This window comes from Pinus tabuliformis, chromosome 7 (genome assembly GCF_031772625.1).
Source record: "Pinus tabuliformis cultivar Carrire ecotype Pingquan chromosome 7, CPIR1, whole genome shotgun sequence".
In the NCBI taxonomy this organism is placed as follows: Eukaryota; Viridiplantae; Streptophyta; class Pinopsida; order Pinales; family Pinaceae; genus Pinus; species Pinus tabuliformis.
The window spans coordinates 1414391336-1414415044 of NC_142293.1; the positions used below are offsets into that span (position 1 = coordinate 1414391336).

The 23709-nt window shown below is 40.7% G+C and overlaps 1 protein-coding gene across 4 annotated transcripts in view; it reads right to left on the reverse strand.

The window, feature by feature from the left end:
- Positions 1–23709, reverse strand: part of HGL1 (heteroglycan glucosidase 1) — a 276953-nt gene that overhangs the window by 190316 nt on the left and 62928 nt on the right. For all 4 annotated transcript variants that reach the window (XM_089459848.1, XM_089459847.1, XM_089459849.1 and 1 more), the window contains exons 4-5: positions 23199–23336; positions 22900–23017 (exon numbers count right to left, since the gene is read on the reverse strand). In XM_089459848.1, the coding sequence (XP_089315974.1) occupies positions 22900–23017; positions 23199–23336 (256 nt within the window). The remainder of the gene's footprint in view (positions 1–22899; positions 23018–23198; positions 23337–23709) is intronic.

The window sequence follows — 23709 nt, forward strand, 5'->3', positions numbered from 1 at the left end:
ATGGCCATGCCCCATATCTTGTTTGAAGAGCATCTTATATGCCTAGAGCTAATCTCACCCTTGCAACATTATTATTCAATGATATGTTTGTCTCCTAATTATAAGATTTCTTATCCTTTATTCATAGATTCCTCCAATAAATGTGAGTGGGAAATTAGTTATAACTCTTGTATTTTCTTTGCCTCAATGTTGAAACTCTCAACACATGGGAACAATTTGAGCAATCTAACCAACCATGCCTGTTACCCCTCTTTCAATAGAGGTACCCCAAAATTTTTGACAAAGGACCGTGTCATTTGTAAACCCAAATGTGTGCAATCTATGGCCCTATAGGCTGTCGGAAAATGTAACTAGGTTCGGTCTTCATTAAATGTATTTGAGTCATCTTGTAATGTACTTGTCAAAAGAATAAAGAAAATAATTATTATTATTATTATTATTGTGACTTATTAAAGCATGGGTTTCATGCTTGGGTCACCATGTTTTAGGTCAAAGTCCCCATTGAGGACTTCTAGGATTTATTCTGAGTCAATAGAGTCATTGTACTTTTAAAGAGACCCTTCTTGGGCTTTTGAATCATGTAAAAAGGTTTAGTATTGAGTCAAATATAATTTATGTATCCTCCACATCAAGTTGGCCTAGAAGAGATCAAGTCAGCCTAAGGACATCAATTCGACCTCCCTTGAAGCCTATAAATAGAAGCAAGTTGAATTCATTTGGAGCATCTCATCTCAAGCAAGTTCGATATCTCTAAGGAAGTCGGAGAAGTGTGAAGTGGGTCTAAGGAAGCCAAAAGAAGTGCGAGTTGGGTGGAGTCTAAGGAGAAGAAGAAAAACAAAATTTTGGTGCCTCTCTCTCTCTGTTTCGTGCCCTAGTTTGGGAGATCGAAGTCTTCCAAGTTTCGCTGATGCCGGAAGCTGCTACATAGTCGAAGTTGCTGGAAAGGAGGTCAAAGATCTGGGAGGCTGACTTGGTGTGGAGGGAAGGTTTGGTCTTTGTCTAGGGTGAAGAGTCTCAAAGAATATTATTGAAAGGAAGAGAATTTTGACTGGGTTTTCCCCTCGAGGGGGGTTTTTCCCTGGCATAGTGCCTACATCTGGTGTCCATTGTTTTATGTGTTATTGCTTTGGTAATTGCTTGATGAACTAAAAGAAAGAAGATATAAAGAATCATAATAACAAATCAAGAACATCACAAGTAATTATCAAGAATAAGAAAATCTTTTTGCCTTTCTGATTTTCTAACAAGGTATCATAGATTTGGTGAAGAAAGAAAAAAAAGGCAGTCTCAAGCACTTGATCAAGGAACTATTCAAAAGGATTATCTCAGGGAAGGAGTCTACTATATTCAAGGAAGATGTCTAACACAATCAAGGGAGAGAACAAACTTGAAGGAGCCTCAAACTACAGGTCTTGGAAGAAGAGGATTGACCTCATCCTTGAAAAGAACAAGGTTCTAGACTTGGTCAAAGGAAAAGTAAAGAAGCCTACAGAAGACTCCAGTGATGCTGACAAAGTAAAGTTCAGGGAACTAGAATTGGTGGCCATGACTCTAATGGTAGAAGGAATAAAGGACAACCTTGTCCCATTCATAGCCAACATCAATCATGCTCAGGAAATGTATGAAGCCTTGTCAAAGTTATTCACCATTAAGAACATTGGTCAAGTAGCAAGCTTGAAGAATGAACTAAGGACCACAAAGATGACTAAAGAAGATACAGTGGCCTCCTTCTTTGTGAAGATAGCAAGAATCAGAGATGATCTTTTGGCCATTGATGAAATTGTTCCAGACAAAGAACTCGTGATCACTGCTCTATTAGGATTGCCACCTACTTGGGGTGCATTTGTTGCAGGTCTTAACAGTTGGAAGGAAGCTCCCACTTTTGAAGAACTATGGACTGCCTGCAGTCAAGAAGAATTAAGGATCTCATTAGTTGCCAATTCTGAAGATGTTTCAAATGCCTACATTGCTCAACATAAAGGAAAGAAATCGAAACGACCAAGAAAGAAAGTTGACATGTCCAAGGTAGAATTCTATCAATGTCATAAGAAGGGTCACTAAAGGAGTGACTGTCCAGACAATCCAAGAAACAAGAAGAGAGAAAGAGATAGAGCCAATGTTGTCGAAGAGGAAGACCTAAAGAAAGACAAACCCGAAGAATCTGACATAAGGGACTTACACTACTAAGTCCTTTGCTTGCAGCCTTAGATATCTTATTTTATATTTTTGATGTTTAGAATTGATAGGCTTTAACATGTTTAGGGAAAAGACTCTTTCATTTGTTTTAAAAGTTTATAGATATCCCTCAAGCTTTGGAGGGAGCCCCCAACAACTCCCAAAGATAAGTATCTCATTCCCTTTCAGTTTTTGGTTTCATGTACTCATTTAGTTTTGATTATATTAAATACTAATCACCATTCTCCCTCTATTGTCTTGATTAGGAAAACATCTGCTATAAGGTTTGTCAAGGAACAAAGATATGCTTTAAAACATTGATTTCTTTATAATAAATGTTTATTCATTTGACAATCTATTACTAAAATTATTGTGACTAGCTATAGTGAATCATATTGATTCTTATTTTGGGTAATTCATCGCTTGATAAATCTACCCCACTCCTATTCTTAACTGATTTTATAGAACCCTAGACAGGTTACATGGAAAACCCTAACTAAGGGTATGCTAATGTGAATGTTTGAAACCCTAAACTACTTGGGGATATTAAAAAATGCTATTTGAAGTTTTTATTGATAATGTCATGTTTAGGATTTTGGTATGATCAGAAAACCTAACTTGTTACGGTTGATTAATTAAGTCTAAAATCTCGAACCTTTGGAATATTGGTAATCTTGGGTTTGCTATGTTGAAACCCTATCTCATTAGGGTTTGGTGGAATGTGTAAGCAAGACCCTTATATTGTCTTCAAAATGATTCCCTTGGTATGTGTGTGTTTGTTTGATCAAACCCTAGTCTAATCAAGTTTGTTGTATGTCTAGTGTTATTGATCTTTGTGAAGTTGGGTTTGACTAACACGTGATATGAAATGCCTATGCATGATGATGAAGTCCTAGATGTATGCGTTGACCTATTTGTCAGTGGTCATGAATCCTAGGGTTTGGAACTAAGCCCTAGTCAAAGTCTGTCTTTCTACGATGATAGTATTTGTGAAATTCTAGGGCTTTGGTGTTAAACCTTGGTAGAAGTGAAAATCTTTGATGTATGATGACAAAATGATGATTTGAGATTTGTGTAAGATTGTTGAAATCTGAGTTTTGGTTGGGATTGATGATTGATTGGAAATCTAGGGTTTGCAACTAACCCTAGTAGAAGTTGGTCATGTTAATGACTAAGTTGCGATTGGTTTTGATTGATTCTTTTGTATGAAATCTAGGATTTGTATGATTCCATGGTGGAAAGTCTAACATATGAATTCTGAAATTTGTTAGATTCCTTGTAGATCTATATTTGTTTGAATTGTTTCTAGGGTTTCTTATATGTTGTAGTAGAGTATGTCACTTTGAAAGAAACATTGAAACCCTAGATGGAATAAAAGTTGTTATGAAGTAGTCTAGGGTTTATGACAATGTCCCTAGCAAGATGTTGAAGAGTATGTGTCTCTTGTTTCAGTATCTGATAAATGTAAGGTTGAAATGCTTCCGTAATTCTGATATGGCTAACTTCATGCTTCTATAGATTTGGTTGTACTTGTTATCTAAGTTGTGTAGGTACACAATTTTCAATATGGTGAAGATGTTCGTTGATGTGATAAGCATGATGAGGATACTAACAACTCTGATGTAATCGATGGAAGCCACGAAAGATTCTCTGACGACAAAAAGTTGATCTCCCTGAGGAAGCCTTAATAGAAGAGATCTCCCTAAAATTAAGAGGGAGTCTGGATAAAGAGATGCTCCCTAGTTGAGAGGAAGGGCATAGCCTGGTTTTGATTGAAGAATGAATTTCGGAGTATATGTTTATGTATAAGAAGTAGGAAAGAAAGTGTATGAATGAGGAATCTTTTGTCAAAGATTCGGTTGATAGTCCTCCTAGGAAAAGTTGGGAAGCAACATCAAGTTGTCTAAAAATCTCGAAGGTTTGTATTTGAATATGTACATATGAAAGCATATTATTGATTGGGGTTGTGTTTGTACAGATAAATATCTCGAAGGTGTTGATAGCATGTTGGTTACCAGTCAGTTTGATTGGGAGAGATTGGTTATCCTTGATCAGTTGGATCTAGGAACATTGAGGCTTTGTGAGTGAAGCATTGCCTGGGAGGACATCTGGTTGACACTCTGTGTTGATGTCTAGGTCCCAAAGTTGGAAAAGGTGGTGTCGATTATAGAGCTATGTTTTTGGATACACACCTAGATCTTTGGTCTAGATCCCAAAGTTGGAAAAGGTGGTGTCGATTATAGACCAAGTTGCAGTAGGTCGAAGTGCAGGATTTTGTAGCTAGGAGGAAGGATACTATGTCTAGACCTCGTTGACCTTAGGAAGAGATGTCTTACTCTAGGAAGGCCTCAAGAGGAGGTTGATCTAGGGTTTCCTTGGAAGTTGCAATACAGAAATTGCAAGGTCGAAATTGCAGGCTGAGTAGCAGTATCGAAGCTAGCAAGTCGAAGTTGCAGAGTGTAGCAGTTTGGTGCAGACTCAAGGAAGGACTTGAAGAAGGGCTAACTTGGTACTAGGAGAAGGAATTGGTTTAGGGTTCAGGTCTTTGTATCTCATTTGAAGTAGATTCTAAGAAGAGAAGAGTTTCTGGGTTTGCCCCTTGGAGGGGTTTTGCCCTGGCTAAGAGCCTAATATCTGTCTTCTATTGTTGTTATTGTTCTTGATATTGTTTGATGAAAAGATCTAACTAAAGAACATAAAGAAAATAAATAAGATTCACAAGCAAATATAAAGGTTAAGGAAAATAAGATTAAAAACTGCCATTTTCCGTTTTTCAACATGGTATTAGAGCTAAGGTGAACAAGGAAGGCAACTGCAGCCTGCAAGGACACTAGTTACTTGTCAAGGAGAAGGAAAAAGGGGGCAATTCTAGAAAAATTTGATTGTTAAGAAGAATCATTTGATAAAAGACTCAAGGAAGGAGGGTTTCTACATTAAAGGAGATCAAGTCCACATCAAGCATGCATCAAAGGAAGATCCGAGAGAAGGACTTCAAGAAGGGTGTTGATCTCTCTATGGATGCAGATTTATTTGGAAGGCATCTTTCAAGGAAGCATTAAGGGACTTCGAAAGCTATTATCAAGGACACTTCAAAGATCTTGAAGGCATCAAGAAGATTGAAGACATCATCAAGGAGAATCTTGGTCTCAAGTATCATATTATTACATCATGTCTGAATCTACAAGTCATATGGGTTCTTTATGCAAGGAGAGCAATAAGCTTGTTGGGGCATCAAACTATCTAGCATGGAAGAAAAGAATTGACTTGATACTCACAGAACAAGAAGTAATGGAATATGTTACTGGGGAAATCACTGAACCAAGCAAAGACAAGACACAAGAACTAGCAAAGTACAAGAAAGGGGAAGTAAGGGCTCAAAGGATCATAGTTGAATCAATTAAGGATTCTCTTGTTCCATTTGTTGCAAACTTGAAGACTTCCAAGGCTATGTATGACAAGCTAGTGAATTTGTACTCTGTAAGTACAACAAGACAAAAGATGTCTTTGCGGAATAAGTTATATAGAATGAAGAAATCAAAGGATGAGGATGTGGCATCCTTTCTCATGAGAGTCTCTCAACTAAGAGACCATCTACAAGGACTTGGGGAACCTATTACTCATTTGGAAGTAACCATATGTGTACTGAATGCATTGCGACCAGAATGGAGACAAGCTAGTGAAATTGTACTCTGTAAGTACAACGAGACAAAAGATGTCTCTGCGGAATAAGTTATATAGAATGAAGAAATCAAAGGATGAGGATGTGGCATCCTTTCTCATGAGAATCTCTCAACTAAGAGACCATCTACAAGGACTTGGGGAACCTATTACTCATTTGGAAGTAACCATATGTGTACTGAATGCATTGCCACCAGAATGGAGCAGCTTTGCTACAAGCATCTACTCCAAGAAAGATTCAACTCCCTTTGATGAGTTGTGGGCTCAATGCATATTGGAAGAATCAAGGATCAAAGTAAAGGATGATATTGGATCATATGAGCAATCTCAAGCCTTTCTAGCCCGAGTCAAGAAGCTGAAGAAGGGAAAGTTTGGTAAGTCCAAGAAGAAAGACATGTCCAAGGTTCAATGCTTCAAGTGCAATGAGTTTGGACACTTTAAAAGGGATTGTCCAAACCAACAAAACAACAAGAGAAAAGAAAGGAGTGAAGCTCATGTAGTCGAAGCAATGGGAGAACCTAAGAAGAAGGCAATGCAGGAAGAAGCGAAGGATCTTTACCACTAAAAGAAGGTTCATTGATTGTCATGTTCTTTATGAAGATTAATCTTTCTTTTAGGATGATATGTTTTGCATAAGCATCATAGGAAAGAAGCATATGATAGTAGCATATTTGGAATTTACATGATTAAGTTGCTTTGTAGAGATCATCTAGGATAGAATGTTAGACCATTTTGCATATTGTTCATCCAGATGTTATCTAACGTTATGTTAGAGGTTGTCATGTTGGTTAAGTGGATCATCACGATCCTAGAAGAACCATCATCTTGGAAGGTTCTTAGGAGAAGCACTATAACAAGGATAGTATGCATTCCATTGAATGTGGAAACAGTACTAGTAAAGGGATGAAGGAATGTAATGGGTCAGGTTGTAGGGTCACTTTAGGGCATATAGCTAGATGATTGGATGAAAGAATAAGAATGCATGTTGAAAATAAACTTTGCATAAGATTCACATGTATCGAATCTTGAAGAAAGTTAGTCATAAAAATATTCTCATGTATATGGATATATGATGCTTGCACAGAATAGGACCTGACTTACTTAAAGATGTATAAAAGATTGAAACTTTCTCTAGAATATGTAAAATAATGATTAACATCCAATATAATCTCAGGAAGAAAATTTCTAACTTGGTAATCCAACTCGATCATTGGGCACTCTAATGCATGAAGGAAGTATCAAGTGGAGATGGTCGAAGAGGATGTTGATGGAACGAGAAGGTCATCATGGTGAGGTAAGTCTAATTTGTTTATGGTTTGGTTATTTGGTTAACATATTATTTTGTTACCTGGAAGGATGTTGCAAGAACACATGATGACAGTTGAGGCAAGTTCAACTGCATAGACAAAGAGTATTGAGGAAGGCTCAATATCTGGGAACTGGCAGCTATGAAGTCAAGATATGTTCATCTTGGAAGGTAATTGTGGGAGAAGATAACCTAAAGGTCAAAGGAGATCACTTTCATGAAGGAAGCTATGATTAGCTTGAAGTTTGGGAAGGCTCAATGCAATGCCTTCATGCTAAAGATGAAAATGAACAGCAAGGAAAGATGACCTCAATCCTATCACAAGAACAAAGATGGCTCCATGATACCTCGAAAGAAAGCAAGCTCAATGCAAGAAATGCAAAGGAAAGAGGGAGCCAGGTAGCCATGGAAAAATGGTAGTTGATACTTTGATGAAAACAAGTCTAAGGTGTTGACTTCCAAGTCTGAAAGGAAGTCCGCAATCTCCTCTGTTTTTTAGAGGGAGCAAAGGAGTCTCCTTGAATAGGAGAAAGGTTCTATTCTCAAGATTAAAGGAGAATAGGGATGTCCTCTCGTTTTGAGAGGGAGTCATGTCAGACATCACATGTGCATTCTCCTCTTCAGGGGATGAAGAGAAAATGGCGAAGGATTGGGTAAGCATTTGTGGTTTCCTTGAGGATATCGCATCCAAGAAAGGAAAGATACTGACACTCTTTGAGAATGGGACAGGCATTCAAGAGAAGAGTGGTCGAAGAGGATCGATATTCTTTGAGAACTCTAGTATGGAGGTCCAAGATAAGAATAGTCCTAAAAGGACATACCTTGTGGACATCTGGATGGGGTATGTAACTTGTCGAGGTAGTGAAGTATCACACATAAAGCCTCCCAACTTGTTGCTCTTGATTAAAGTAAAGCGTGTCTAGTTAGGCCTCAGGGAGAGTGCTAGTCATAATGATGATGTTTATAGTATGGCTTATCAATCTGACTATTATTGTGAGAACTTTTCAGTTTGAGATATGATGTTGTACTGGTTGTACAATTATGAATACCTACCTAGTTAAGAGGGAGGGTTGAGAAATGTAACCAGTTTCGATCTTCATAATTGTTGTACTCATTTCAATATGTATCCTATCTAACAAACAAGAAAGGAAAAGAAAAAATTATTATTATTAAAGCATGGGTTCCATGCTCATTATTCATGGTCTTCTAGGTAAAAGCATGTTCTTCGTGCTTCTATGGTTTCTTAGGTCTTAGGATTTATTGTCATGAGTCAAAGGAGTCAACGTCATGTTTATAAGACCCTTACGAGCAAAATGTAATTGTAAAAAGAATTATTTTTGAGTCTAGAAAGTGTTGGAAACTCCTAAAGTACAAGTCGGCCCTGGAAACATCAAGCCGGCCTAAAGAAGGGAATTTGACCCCTTGAGAAGGCTATATAAAGGAGTAGTTCGACCCCATTTGGCACTCACTCACTCCGCAAGTTCGATATCACAAGGCAAAGTTTGATCTATAGTTGGGAGAAGCAAAAAAAGAGAGTGAAGGTCTGGGAGAAGAAAGAAGGACGAAAATTTCTTGTTTTGGGCTCTATTTCTCTCACACATGCGAAATTCTAGGGTTTCTGGGCTGCAGGCGTTGAGAAATCTAGGGCAACCAAATTACGAGCAGTTTCTCTTAACTTGATAACTACTTTTGATGTTCTTTATTTCAATTTGTAGTATTTACAATTAGCTTTTTCTTCTCTTGATTATTATGGTGTTCTTATCATCAAACAGCTACCAAAACATGAAGATCAATAGAACAAATGGATACAATATGTAGGATGTTAGTGAGGGCCAAAATGTGAAAAATTCATCTACCACAGCAACTGGAAATTATTTTCCTAGTTGTTAATTTATTTAACAATTTATCGGCTATGACAAATATCAAATAATTCACACTGTGATTTTCACCAATAAACTGTGGATGAGAAATACATTGGAAACTGAGAAAATACTAGCACAAACACATAAAATATGATAGTTATTTTTGGACAAATGTCCCCAGAAAAACCCAACTTGGGAAATCCCAGTGCAACAGTTAAGGGTTTTTATTATTATGCAGCAGTGAAATTCTGAGTACAATCTATGTATGCCCAACTGGCAATCGAAACAGCAAGAAAATCTGGCCAAAATTATCTAAGGGAATTTCCCTTCCTCCACAAGCAATCCCGACACAACTCTGCTTTGGAAACTCGTCCTCCTAGACCCCTGCGTAGGCCTCTGCACAGTGCTTGCGGAGATCCTTTAACGTCTAGCCCAAAACTGCCTCTGATCAAGTCATTTTGCCTATCTCTACTGAGGAAAATGATTCTTCAGCCTTCTGGAAGACTTCCCAGGCCTCTGGAAGCTAAATCAATTTTTCCTGCAACTAAATCGAATTGCTCTTATGAAGCAACAACATAGTCCTCTGCGTTGCTTCACTGGGAATAACTTGGCCTCTTGTTGTTGCCTCTCCGGATCTGGGAAACTTCCTTTGGCTTCATTGTCCCTACCCCTCACTATCTTTGCTTCCCTCCTGAAGCTCGAACTCTTCCAGCAACTGAATGTTTCTCTCTAGAAAAGTGAATTCTCCAAGTGTCTGAAGTGTGTGTTCTCCATCTACCCATCGACTTCTTCTTATAATCCTCTGCTAGAGCACCAACAACCAAGATTAGGACTTAATCAAGGTCCCAGATTAATTCTTTGTCGATCCGTGTGAGTTTCTAGAGAATTCTCACCTTATCTCTATTAATTCTGATTAATTAACCATATTCCCTAAACTTAGACTTACAAAATATTTAAAAATCGGCTAATAATCTAACTGAACCATCTCTAGGTGGAATTTCCAGAAACGATTTCTGGGTTTTGGAGATCTCATGTGTTTTAGCCTCTCCACATAGTTTCGAGACTAGAAAACCTTCGATGCTACAAAAACTAACACAAAACCTCTCCTAGAGAGGAAAAACCGCAAGAAATCCTTCTCTTCTTATAGAATCTTCAAATCACGAAATCCAAGAGTAAGCCGACAAAGAATAAAATTTTCTGGATCGAGATTTGTCAGAGGTAGAGGGAGCATCACAACAGTTTCCACACAGAGCAGGAGGTGTATTTGTGCAGCTGTGAATTCAGTGTTGGGAAGGAAAAATAGCACAGGAAATTATGGATAGTCAAGAAGCCTCAAAATTATCTTCCAGATTGGAAGATGAGTTTGTGTGTCTGTCAAGATCGGCATCAGTTGGTGTCTAGTATATTGATAGTGGAGCTTCGGCTCACATGACTAGAGTAAGGGAATATTTCTCGAGCTATCAAGAGAAGCAAATGGACTTCCAGATCACTATGGGCAACAGAACTAAGTGTACTATAGTAGGGAGAGGCACCATAGATTTTCAAACAGAAGCAGGAACCAGCACTAGCGCCACAAATGTATTGCATGTGCCAGGATTGGGTATCAACTTAATTTCAATGTCCTGGTTACAGGACAAAGTGTACGATGTATACTTTGTAGGAAGGAAAGTATATGCCAAGCATCCCACCTGGAAGAAGGTGAGACAAATTGGAGCTCGAAGCAACAGGCTATATAGATTGCAAATCGATTCTCCAATGGCATTAATAGGCAGTGATAACAATAGTAGGAAGGAGTTGAACGAACTATGGCACAGGAGGATGGGACACTTGCACCATGGAGCACTTAGGATGCTCAAAGAGACTATAACAGGAGTTCTAGCCCTTAGCACCGAGCACGATGATCTATGTCGAGGATGTGTACTTGGGAAGTACGCAAAAGCAGCGTTTCCCAGAAGTGACAGTAGAGCCAATAGCGTGTTGGGATTGATACACTCAGATATCTACGGCCCTATGTCTGCCAAAGCTCTTAGCGGTGGCAAGTATTTTGTCACCTTTATTCATGACTATTCCAGAAAAACCTGGATCTACTTCTTAAAGACCAAGGATGAAGTCTTTGATTGGTTTCGAGGGTTCAAGGCTCTCGTAGAAAACATGATAGGAAGAAAGATCAAGGTACTACGTTCAAATAATGGTGGAGAATACACAGATAAAGACTTCACAGATTTTTGCACAAAGGAAGGTATCAAAAGAAAGTGGACAGCTCCCTACAATCCACAGCAGAATGGAGTAGCGGAACGAAAGAACAAAACTATAGTCGGGGCAGCAAAGGCCATGTTGTATGATCAGGATTTGCCTAGATTTCTATGGGCAAAAGCATGCAACACAGCAGTGTACATTCAAAACAGGACACCTCACAGAGCTTTGGGGAAGAAAACGCCAAAGGGAGTCTTCACCGGGAAGAAACCTGAGGTAAGTCATTTGAGGATATTCGAGAGTGTGGCCTATTGTCACATTCTAGATGAGAAACGCAATAAATTGGATCAGACCTCAAAGGCATACGGAATTTACGTTCCTGGCAGCACGAAGATTGTAGTGAGGCGAGATGTAAAGTTCATGGAAGACAGAGCTTTCAAAAGATCTCAAGAGATGCCTGCAAGAGATTAGTCATCAGATGTTCCACTAGTCCAGCAGCAGTAGGGACCGCATGTAGAACAAGCAAGGGGGCAATCACAGAATTCGAGTACAATGACTAGTACCAACATCTCCTCAATAGCAGGAGATCCAGAAAGTTCTCTGAAGATAGAGCAGTAGGAACAAGTGGAGGAAGAGATTGAACCTCCCACCACCAGTAGTAAGACCAGTAGGGAAGTGCATTAGACCTTGAAGGACGCAGAAGAGTTTGTCAGAGCTCCTAGAACCGACAAGAGGCAGTGCAGGCAGCCTGACAAATACCAGGCCTTAGTGGCTCAGGTTGCAGAACCCTCCAGTTTTCAAGAAGCCACACAACATTAGGTGTGGGTGGATGCCATTGTAGAAGAGTACAGTTCTATCATGACAAATGATGTTTGGGAGGTGGTGCCTAAACCAAAAAATAAATTAGTTGGGGTTCTAGATGGATCTACAAGATCAAGTACGCTGCAGATGGCAGTGTAGAGAAGTATAAGGCTAGATTCGTGGCAAAGGGGTATGCACAGAAAGAAGGAATAGAGTATGAGGAGACCTTCGCCCTAGTTGCCAGATATACCTCTATCAGATCCGTCATATCCCTAGCAGCACAGATGGGATGGGAAATTCACCAGATGGAGCTCAAGACAGCTTTCTTGAACGGGGTGATAGAAGAAGAGGTGTACATAGAGCAACTTGAAGGCTTCAAAACTCATGAGAAGCGCACTCATGTATGCAGATTGAAGAAATCCCTGTATGGGCTCAAGAAGGCACCCAGGGCATGGTACGGTCGGATTGACGATTACTTGCAGCAGTTGGGATTCATCAAGAGTGATGCAGACCCCAATCTCTACAATCTAATGGTGGAGAAAGAACCTCTCATTCTAATTTTATATGTAGATGATCTGTTTTTGACAAGTTCATCGAGGTTCATAAAGGACTGCAAAAGGAACGTTGCAGCAGAATTCGACATGAAGGATATGGGGTTGATGCACTATTTTTTGGGGTTGGAAGTATAGCAGAAGAATGGGGAAATCTTCCTTGGGCAAGGGAGATATGCTACAAAAATTCTAAAGAGATTCAGAATGCAAGATTGAAGACCCATGGCAACACACATGATTACCAACTAGAAAAAGATAGATGCCTCGGGGGACAAGGAAGTTGACCCCACCTTGTACAGACAGCTAATTGGGTCACTCATGTATTTGGTCAACACCAGGCCAGACATTTGTTTTTTCGTCAATACCCTTAGTCAGTTCATGGTGGAACCAAAAAGGGTACATTGGGCAACATCTAGGCACATTCTCAGATATATGGTGGAACAGTCGGACACAGGTTGAAAAATACTCGAGGAGATGACGTCAAGTTGAGCGGATTCACATATGCAGATTGGGCAGGTAGTTCAGTGGACAGGAAAAGTACCTCCGGGTATTGCTTCAGCGTTGGATCAGGGATGATCTCTTGGTGCAGCAGGAAGCAGAAGTTAGTAGCACTGAGCTCAGCAAAAGCAGAATATATGGCGGCCAGCACGGCTACGTGCGAAGCCATATGGCTTAGGAAATTGCTGGTGAGTTTGTTTAGGAAGAAAATGGGAGAGACCAGTATTTACAGTGATAATCTGAGTTGCATAAATCTCTCTAAGAATCCATTATTTCATGATAGGTTGAAGCACATTGATATCATATGTCATTTCATCAGAGATTGTGTTCAACGTGGGGCAGTCCAGTTACAATATGTCCCCACAGGCAATCAAGTAGCAAACATACTCACAAAAGCTCTAGGGAGAGCTAATTTCATCCAGTTCAAAGAACAGATGGGTATGGTGGAGAATTTGTTTCAATATATTCTCAACAACAACAGTTGAGAGGGAGTTGCAGTGCAGATGCAGTAGTTGACAGCAGTTCAGCAGGTTCAACAGCAGCACAGATGCAACACATATCAGAGTTATGCAGTACTTGGTGGGCAACAACAGCCAGACATCAGCAACGTGACAGGAGATGGTGTAAAGACAGGATGTTGCTTTAGTGGGTTGCAGCACTAGAACACATTCCTCACTAAGAGGGAGTGTTGATTTTTGTAGCATCGGATGTGTTCTAGCCACGAAATTTTGTGGAGAGGCTAGAATACATGTATTCTCCAAAACCCAAAAATCATTTCTGGAAATTCCACCTAGAGACGACTTAATTAAAATAATTAAATTTTTTTTAATGGTTCCTAAGTCTAAACTTAGGAAATATGGTTAGTTAAAAGGTATTAATCAAGTCATCGTAAGAATCTTCTAGAAGAAGACATGGATCGATTTCTAGTTAATCTTGACCGTTGGTACTCCAACAAAAGATTATAAGAAGAAATCGATGGGTTGATGAAGAAGACACCAGGGCAGATACTCAGTTTCTCAAGCAGATCGATTTTCTCTGTGGTTGAAGTTCCTCAAGAGAAAATCGAGTCAGATAGTGAGTTGCAGGTGGGAGAGAGAAGGCATCAGCATAGTTTGAGAGTGCAGGACAAATCTGGAAGGGTGAGCACAGAGGAGGGTTGCAGTTCATCAGCGCAGAGGAGTGACGCAGGCACTACGCAGTCATTGCGCAAGTGGTGACGCAGAAAGGCCAGCGAAAGGGCAGGAGGTCCTCTTCAGGATCAAAAAAATGTTGTGGAGTGTGAGAAATTCATCAGCAAATTTCTCTCAGAGATTCTTCCTCCATTTTGGCTATCTGTATCTTGTATAGAAATTATTGCTGAAGATTAATAAAAGAAACCCTCATTTGCTATACCGATTTTCCCACATTGGGTTTTTCCGGGGACAATTGTCCAAAAATAAATATGTCATTGTGATTATATAGTGCTAGCATTTTCCTTGAATTTACTTTCCATAGAATATTATTTGTGAAGGCTGCAGTGTATGTATTTCGATATTTGTCGTAGAAAACTGCAAATAATTTGTTTAAGTAATTTAACAAATAGGAGAAATATTATCAGCTGTTGCAGTAGGATTCAGGATCACCGAATTTTCACAAGAAGTTGCCCTAACTTAAGGATAAAAGTTGGCTTGGCCTTGGAGGAATCTTGGTCAAGGGTCTTGGTCTTGGTATTCGTCAATTGAAGTCTCTATAAGAAGAAGAATTCTTTTGGGTTTTTCTCTCCAGTTGGAGAGGTTTTGGCCCTAAATGATCGCCTACATTCTGTGTCTCTTGTCTCTTTATTGTTTATGCATTGGTAGGTGTTTGATGAAGAACACTATAATAATCTAAGTAAAGAAAAGATCCTAATCTAAAGAAGTAAAAAGCATTCACAAGCAGTTATCATTAGAAGAGAAATCTCCTAATTGTTATGCCCTAGATTTCTCAACATGGAAGATTTGGGCCAAGATGCCTCCGAAACATGTCAGCAGTGTTTCAGTGGCATTTCCGAATCAGGGGAAGGCATACAAGTGTTCGAAGATGTATCGGCCATGTTTCGGCATTTTTAGTATTAGTATACCATGTTGGGGGCCATTTCTTGCAACATGAAAGTCAATGAAAATGGAGAGTTCAAGGTAAATGTGCAATAAAAGTGGAAAGCTCCTCAAGAAGTTCACCTAGATTCCTCCAATGAAGGCCCCAATATGGAGTGCTATATGGAACTATGCCACAAGAGTGAAGCACTTCTCAAAATATTGGTGAAACCCTCAAACCACGTGCCAAGCCACCCCTGGAGCCACTTAGTTGAGGATCATTCCTCTCAAAATGCATGCTATGGCATGTGCGGATGCAACAAAGTCTCAAATTGACCACCAATAGGCCAAGCACTCCTCTAAAATAAGCATGGATGTGGCTAACCAAGACTCTCAACCCATATAATATAGCAATGCCACATCATTTGGGAGCATAGAATGCAAGGCACTCATCTAGCTCTATATCCTTGACCACTGGCATGCCTCCAGATATGTAATTGTGCCTAGGGAAATGTGAGATGTCCTCCCAATATGTGGTGATGCCTCAAAAGATGATGCTCCATGATGAAATGGACATCATCAAAAGTTGGAACAAATTGCTATCAAGCGAAAATCCTCCATAACACATGTAAAAATTTATGTTTTCCCACCCCGGTTTTCAGTTTCTCCTTATTTCTCCCATGTAGTTAAATGCCCATTCCCATAACCATACATTTAACAGACTGAAAAAAATAAATATTGCTGAAAACACAAATTCTGGAAATTTTTCAGAATGCTGGAAATTGCAGAATTAAAAATCAGCAATTAAAAACAGCCATTAAAACACATTAAAACACTGATATTTTTTGTCAACTTGACCCTGGAAAAACTCCCTACAACTCTTGGGGAAAACCAGTTTGAGAGCTCTTCTTTATTTCTGAAAATTGTCTTTTTACAGTGAGAATTATTCAGCAAAAAATCAGCAAGCAAATTTACAACTTATCTCCTTTCCCGTGCCTCACAGCAATCTGGAAATTACAACAAACAGGACAGCAATAAATGCTGTACGACCTCCGTTTTGTGTGCAGAAAAATCAGCAAACTGCTCCTCGATTTTTGTGCAAAAATCTGCCTTTCACTATGTGCTGAATCAGCTGTACAAATCTGCTCAACTGCTGCCTTGGAATGTGTGCCAAGCTGCTGTCTCCTTCTCCTTCCTGCTCAGAAATCTCTCTTGCTCTCTTGCTCTCCTTCTCCCAATCTGCTCATGAAAGAATGAATGACCTTTTCCTCCTTTTCCTCCTTTAATATAACTCCAAGTGACTTTTGGGTGATCCAAGTGACTTTTGGGTGATCTCTAAATCCAATGGCTGAAATAGATTTAGATCAATGGTTGAGATTAAATGCTCATTTAAATCTCACTTTCTATTTTTTAATTCACCCCACTTTAATAAAGACCCACTTAGTCATTTATTTCCAAAGTCACTTTTCCTTTCTAATTTTTCATTGACTTTATAAAAGTCACTTTAAAATTAGACTTAATAACTTTATCACTTAAAGTCACTTTTAAATTAGATTTAACTTTATAAAATTATAAAGTCACTTTAGGAGAAAAATTAAATTCTTTTGGACACTTTTCCCTAGGCCAAAGATCAAAGCCTAAGGGAACCACCTGTCCTCCGGTACCAAATTTCAACACTCCCTCTTACCGAGGAAGGTGTTCCTCACCACACCCATCTTGTCTCTGAAGTAGACATGCTTGCCCCGTGGTAAGGCTTTGGTAAGGATATCTGCAACCTGCTCATCAGTGGAAATATACTCAAGCTTCACAGCTCCCTTCTGAACATAGTCTCTGATGAAATGATATCTGATCCCGATATGCTTTGACCTGTCATGAAATACTGGATTCTCCGTGAGTTTAATGCAACTCTGATTATCACAGTAAATCACTGAAGGTCTCAACGGCTGACCAAATAAGCCAAACAACATCTTGCGAAGCCAGATGGCCTCACAACTAGCTAGACTGGCTGCCATATACTCTGCTTCCGCTGAACTCAGTGCTACTGACTGCTGCTTCCGGCTGAACCATGACACTACTGTTGAACCCAACCCAAAACAACACCCTGAAGTGCTCTTCCTATCAGAAGCACAACTTGCCCAATCAGAATCAGTGTATCCTGCCAATCTCACTCCATCTCCCTGCCTGTAGTCCAGACCATAATCCACTGTCCCCTGCAAGTACCGCAAAATGTGTTTTGCAGCCACCCAGTGAACCTTCCTAGGCTCACACATAAACTGACTCATCGTGTTGACTGCAAAACAGATATCTGGTCTAGTGTTGACCAAATACATCAAGGAACCAATCAGCTGCCTGTACAATGTGGGATCCACCAACTCGGAATCCGAAGCATGAAGCTTCTTCCAGTTGGTGATCATCGGTGTCGACATGGGTCTACAATCCTCCATGTGGAATCTGCTAAGGATGTCCACAATATACTTCCCCTGCCCCAGGAAGAAATGCCCCTCCTCCTGCCACACCTCCAAACCCAAAAAGTAATGCATCAAGCCGATGTCCTTCATCTCAAACTCCGCCGCAAGATCTCTCTTGCAGTGCTCTATGAGTCTCTCTGCACCCGTAATGATCAAGTCATCCACATACAGCACCAGAATGAGAGGCTCCTCACCAATCACAATAAAGTAAAGGTTCGGATCTGCCTCACTCTTTGTGAAACCCATCCCCTGCAAGTATGCATCTATCCTGGAGTACCAAGCTCTGGGAGCTTGCTTCAGGCCATAAAGGGCCTTCTTCAATCTGCACACATGGGACTCCTTCCCATGCACCTCAAAGCCCTGTGGCTGCTCAATGTACACCTCCTCCTGTATGAAGCCATTGAGAAATGCGGTCTTCACATCCATCTGGTGGATCTTCCAACCCATCTCTGCTGCTATCGATATAATGGAGCGGATCGAAGTATATCGAGCCACGGGAGCGAAGGTCTCCTCATAATCAACTCCCTCTACCTGGGAGAACCCTCTAGCCACAAACCTCGCTTTGAATTTCTCAATGCTGCCATCTGCAGCATGCTTTACCTTGTAAAGCCATCTGGAAGTAACCACGGATTTGCCCTCAGGCCTCGGCACCACCTCCCAAACATCATTCTTCATGATAGAAGAATACTCCTCCTGCATGGCCTCTCTCCAGACCTGCTGGCTAGCTGCCTCCTCATAGCTAGAAGGCTCAGAGTCAAGGATGCTGGTAACCATCGCCATATAACTACAAAACCTCTCAGGTGGTCTACTCTCTCTGACCGGCCTCTTCGGCTCAGCAATAGATGTGGCATCTCTCAAGGTGTCCTGAAGCCACTTGGGCTTCCTCTTCCCTGAGCGCACTTCTTCCACCGGAGAATGAAACTCCTCCTCCTCATCATCATCAGTAGCCTGAACTCCTGACTGTCTGTCTGCTGTCCTCCTGCCTGCACCTGAACCTGTAGAAGCTGAGGTACCGTGTGAACTGTCCATCAGTGGACTCCCTAGTGAACTGCTCTGTGCACTGCTCTGCATGCTGCCCGGAGCACCACCCCTCTGGCTCGATGAGCCACTGCTCACTGACGAACCTGACATCCTCATAGATGTACCTCCGGATCCTCCTGATCCCTGCCCACTGGATCCCTGCGACTGACTCAACTGTTGCTGAGGGTCTGGCTGATCCAGATACTCTAACTCCCGTGACCTCCTAAAGGCCCTGTCCTCCTCGAACTTCACATCCCGTCTGACAACAACTCTCCTCTGTGCAGGAATGTAAATCCGAAAGGCCTTTGAGGTCTCACTGTAGCCCACAAAGATACCCTTCTCTGCGGTGGGCTCTAGTTTGGTCCTCTTCTCCTTGGGTATATAGGAGTATGTAATGCATCCAAAGATATGAAGATGACCAAGATCAGGCTTCTTCCCAGAGAAAGCCTCCTCCGGAGTCATGTGCCCCAAGGCACGATGCGGACTCCTGTTCTGCAAGTAAACAGCTGTGTTGCAGGCCTCTGCCCACAAGAACAATGGCAACCCCTGATCATGTAACATAGCTTTGGCAGCCTCTATGATGGATCTGTTCTTCCTCTCCGCAACCCCGTTCTGCTGGGGGTTGTAAGGAACAGTGAACTCCCTCCTAATGCCTGCCTCCGCACAATAGTCAACAAACTCTCCAAGGGTGTACTCTCCTCCATTGTCCGACCTCAAGGACTTGATCTTTCGGCCTGTCTGTGTCTCCACAAGAGCTCTGAACTCCTGAAACCGCTTGAAGACCTCACTCTTGGTCTTCAAGAAATAAATCCAGGTCCTCCTAGAGTGATCATCAATGAATAAAACATAGTACTCATACCCACTCAAGGAAACATGAGACATCCGACCGCTCACATCGGAATGAATCAAATCAAGTATCCCCGTCGCTCTGCTGTCACTGCTGGGAAAAGGGGATTTGACAAATTTTCCCATCGCACAACCTCTGCAAGTATCAAAGTGATCAGTACTGAAATCTGGCACACCTGTAGTGATCTCCCGCAATGTCCTCAAGGCTCCATGATACATATGTCCCATCCTGCGGTGCCAAATCTCACACAGCTCAGAACTGCTAGCTCTGCTGTCGGTACTACTGCTCAATGCCAAAAGGGGCTGAAATGCAAACTTGTACACCTTTGCATGGCGTACACCTATCACTCTAGCTGAATCAGCTGGAGTGTCCCTGGGATACATCAACACCTGTCCTCCCCTGAACAGTACGTCATATCCTCTGTCCTCCAAAGCTGAGACGGATATGAGGTTCTTCCTCATCCCTGGCACATAAAGAACCTCTGACACCTTCAAGGGAGGTTTGGACTCCCTCTGAAATGTCACTGTCCCCACCCCGACTGCTCTAACAACTCTGTCATCACCGAGTACTACCTCAATATCAGTGCCACTCTCTGAAAGCTCTGAGAAGTACTCACGGACTCCTGTCATGTGACGTGAAGCCCCACTGTCCACATACCAAATACTTGTAGATGCTCCGCTAATCGAGGGAAAAGCATGCTCCCTCTGAACCTGTGTAGCAGGTGATCCTGCACTAGAGGACTCACACGTAGTGAACGCAAACTCTCGGTCAAAACGACCAGCAAAGTCCTCAATCTCTGCTGAAGCTGCCACGTCCTGGTTCTTCCCCTTCTTCTTCTTCTTCTCCGGACACACAACTGCATAGTGTCCCATCTTTTGACAATTCCAACACTTCACCTTGGAATAGTCCTTCTGTGTGTTCCCCTGTTTACCTTTACCTTTGCCTTTGCCCCCACCACTGCTTGTGGAAGCCTGCTTCTTCCCTTTGCCTTTCTTGCCTCCTGCCACCAGTGCTACATCCTCATCCTGCTCAACTGGCTTGGCTGCCCCAAGCTGTCCTTTCCTGATCTCTGTCTGAATGCAATCATCCCAAAACCTCTCCCATGTGGGAAGGGTCTCACGTGCACAAACCCCATCAGCAAAGTTCAACCATGAACGGGGGAGGCCATTCACTGCAATATGCACCAACTCAGTGGATGGAATGGCCTCTCCAATCGCTGCCAACTCATCTCTCACATTGGTAATCTTTGTGAGATATCCAGCTGCACTATCATTACCCATCTTAATGTTCCTCAGCTTCTCCTTCAGGACCATCTTCCGGTTCTCATTGGTACTCTGGTAGAGATTGGACAATGATGTCCACATCTCATGGGCATTGCTCTTTCCTCTCACATGAGGAATGCAATGGTCTTTGATTCCGTCTAGAATCAGCCTCTTACCCTTATTGTTCTTCTTTTTATACTCAGCCAACTGAGTAACATCAGTGGGCACAACAACAGGGTTCTGTGCGGTATGCACCATGATATCCCAGACTTCTGCCTCCTCAAAGATACTCTGCATTCTCTCCTTCCAAACGCTGTAATTTATATGCCCATCCAGCCTATCCTCCACCCTCAATCCCAATGACATCCTGCTGTCCTAAAACTGAAAAATAGCACTGCTGTAGTAAAGATAAAACTGCTGTTTATGAAAAAATCAGCTTGCTGGAATTTTCTGAGTGAAAAATCAGCAACTGTAATTTTTCCTTTTGCTGTCCCAAACTGCCCTTCAGCACTCAAGCTCCGATACCATGTAAAAATTTCTGTTTTCCCACCCCGGTTTTCAGTTTCTCCTTATTTCTCCCATGTAGTTAAATGCCCATTCCCATAACCATACATTTAACAGACTGAAAAAAATAAATATTGCTGAAAACACAAATTCTGGAAATTTTTCAGAATGCTGGAAATTGCAGAATTAAAAATCAGCAATTAAAAACAGCCATTAAAACACTGATATTTTTGGTCAACTTGACCCTGGAAAAACTCCCTACAACTCTTGGGGAAAACCAGTTTGAGAGCTCTTCTTTATTTCTGAAAATTGTCTTTTTACAGTGAGAATTATTCAGCAAAAAATCAGCAAGCAAATTTACAACTTATCTCATTTCCCGTGCCTCACAGCAATCTGGAAATTACAACAAACAGGACAGCAATAAATGCTGTACGACCTCCGTTTTGTGTGCAGAAAAATCAGCAAACTGCTCCTCGATTTTTGTGCAAAAATCTGCCTTTCACTATGTGCTGAATCAGCTGTACAAATCTGCTCAACTGCTGCCTTGCAATGTGTGCCAAGCTGCTGTCTCCTTCTCCTTCCTGCTCAGAAATCTCTCTTGCTCTCTTGCTCTCCTTCTCCCAATCTGCTCATGAAAGAATGAATGACCTTTTCCTCCTTTTCCTCCTTTAATATAACTCCAAGTGACTTTTGGGTGATCCAAGTGACTTTTGGGTGATCTCTAAATCCAATGGCTGAAATAGATTTAGATCAATGGTTGAGATTAAATGCTCATTTAAATCTCACTTTCTATTTTTTAATTCACCCCACTTTAATAAAGACCCACTTAGTCATTTATTTCCAAAGTCACTTTTCCTTTCTAATTTTTCATTGACTTTATAAAAGTCACTTTAAAATTAGACTTAATAACTTTATCACTTAAAGTCACTTTTAAATTAGATTTAACTTTATAAAATTATAAAGTCACTTTAGGAGAAAAATTAAATTCTTTTGGACACTTTTCCCTAGGCCAAAGATCAAAGCCTAAGGGAACCACCTGTCCTCCGGTACCAAATTTCAACAACACAGCCTAATGAAAAAGGTTATTGAATATGGTACCGATCCTCATGCAGCATCTGCAGTAACATTGAGCAACCTGTCATGAGGTGAATAATACATTCCATTCAGGAGAACTGACAACTTTTAGTTTAGAGTTAACTATGTAGATCTCAGCTAAGATGGAAATTTTTAGGAAGGATGTGGAGTCTCTTGAGATAGAGCTAAAGAAAATTTGATTGCCCACCTGGGTTTTGTAGGGGGGGCAAACCTCTGTGACTGCTTCTAGACTCCACAATGTATCATTGTTCAATGTTGATGTATATTTTTATTGTTTAGTAATGAAAAAATCAGACATTTTCCAATAAAAAGGTACATAAAGATTTCATAGAAGCTTTAAGGGCTTTAGTCTTATGTGTTTAGTGATTGTGTGAAACAAAGCACATTACAATCTACATAAAAACCTGTTTAGCTATGACCAAAAAATACAAAAATCACAGAAATCCATATCTTTAGCAACTCTAGATAAAGATGTGAAGCTTTGATTCAATCGAGACCAAAAAGCTTTAGCATTAATCTAAAAGATATCATGCAATATTGTCTCATTTATGTGCAGAATATCAAGATATAAAGATTGATATCAAGTACCAATAGCATGTGACAAAGATCTTAGAACCAAAGTTGGGGATGGAAACGGGCCAAATGTGATAAGTGGATAGACTTCTGAAGCCAAAAACTTGACGGTTGAGTCTCTTCGCAAATCTATCTGATCCACAAGAAAGAAAATGCATTAGCTAAAGTTAACATCCCTATGATTGCAGCCTGAAAATTTTGCAGTTTATTAATTATTTTACTCTTTTGTTTAAGTAAATATTGGTCACTCCTAATAGCCCCTGTAAAGAATGAAAGAATGACTATTGATGAAATCTATTTAGTATCATATCCACCTCACACCGCTTTGTAGTGTCAGCAAGAACCCCATAGGCTTGCCCATTTGGCAGAATGGCTAACACCCAGGGATGAGACTGATAAAGAGATGTAGTGCTATGACCATAACCCCACGCATCAGTGTTCCATGTAAATACCTGTAATCATTCGCGATACAAGAAAAAGATAATCTTAAGCTATGAATTTGCCATATGCACACTATATCCACAAATTGTATTTAAAACACATTCATAACAGTGACAGAATCAGAATAGAAAGGAGGCAGCAATATTACAACAACCAACAATAGCAAGAGCTGGTAAAATGAGGACATCAGGGTGAATAATATAAATCTCTTGAAACCATATCCTAAGGTGCTCCTAAAGTTCACAGGTTAACTAGAGCTAAACACATGATGTATAACACTAGGGTTCAAAACATAAAGTTCATCCCTATCAATTCCGATCACATAAGATAGACAAAATATTGACAGCTTGCCTAATGTCCTCGTCAAAAACAATATTAGCAATA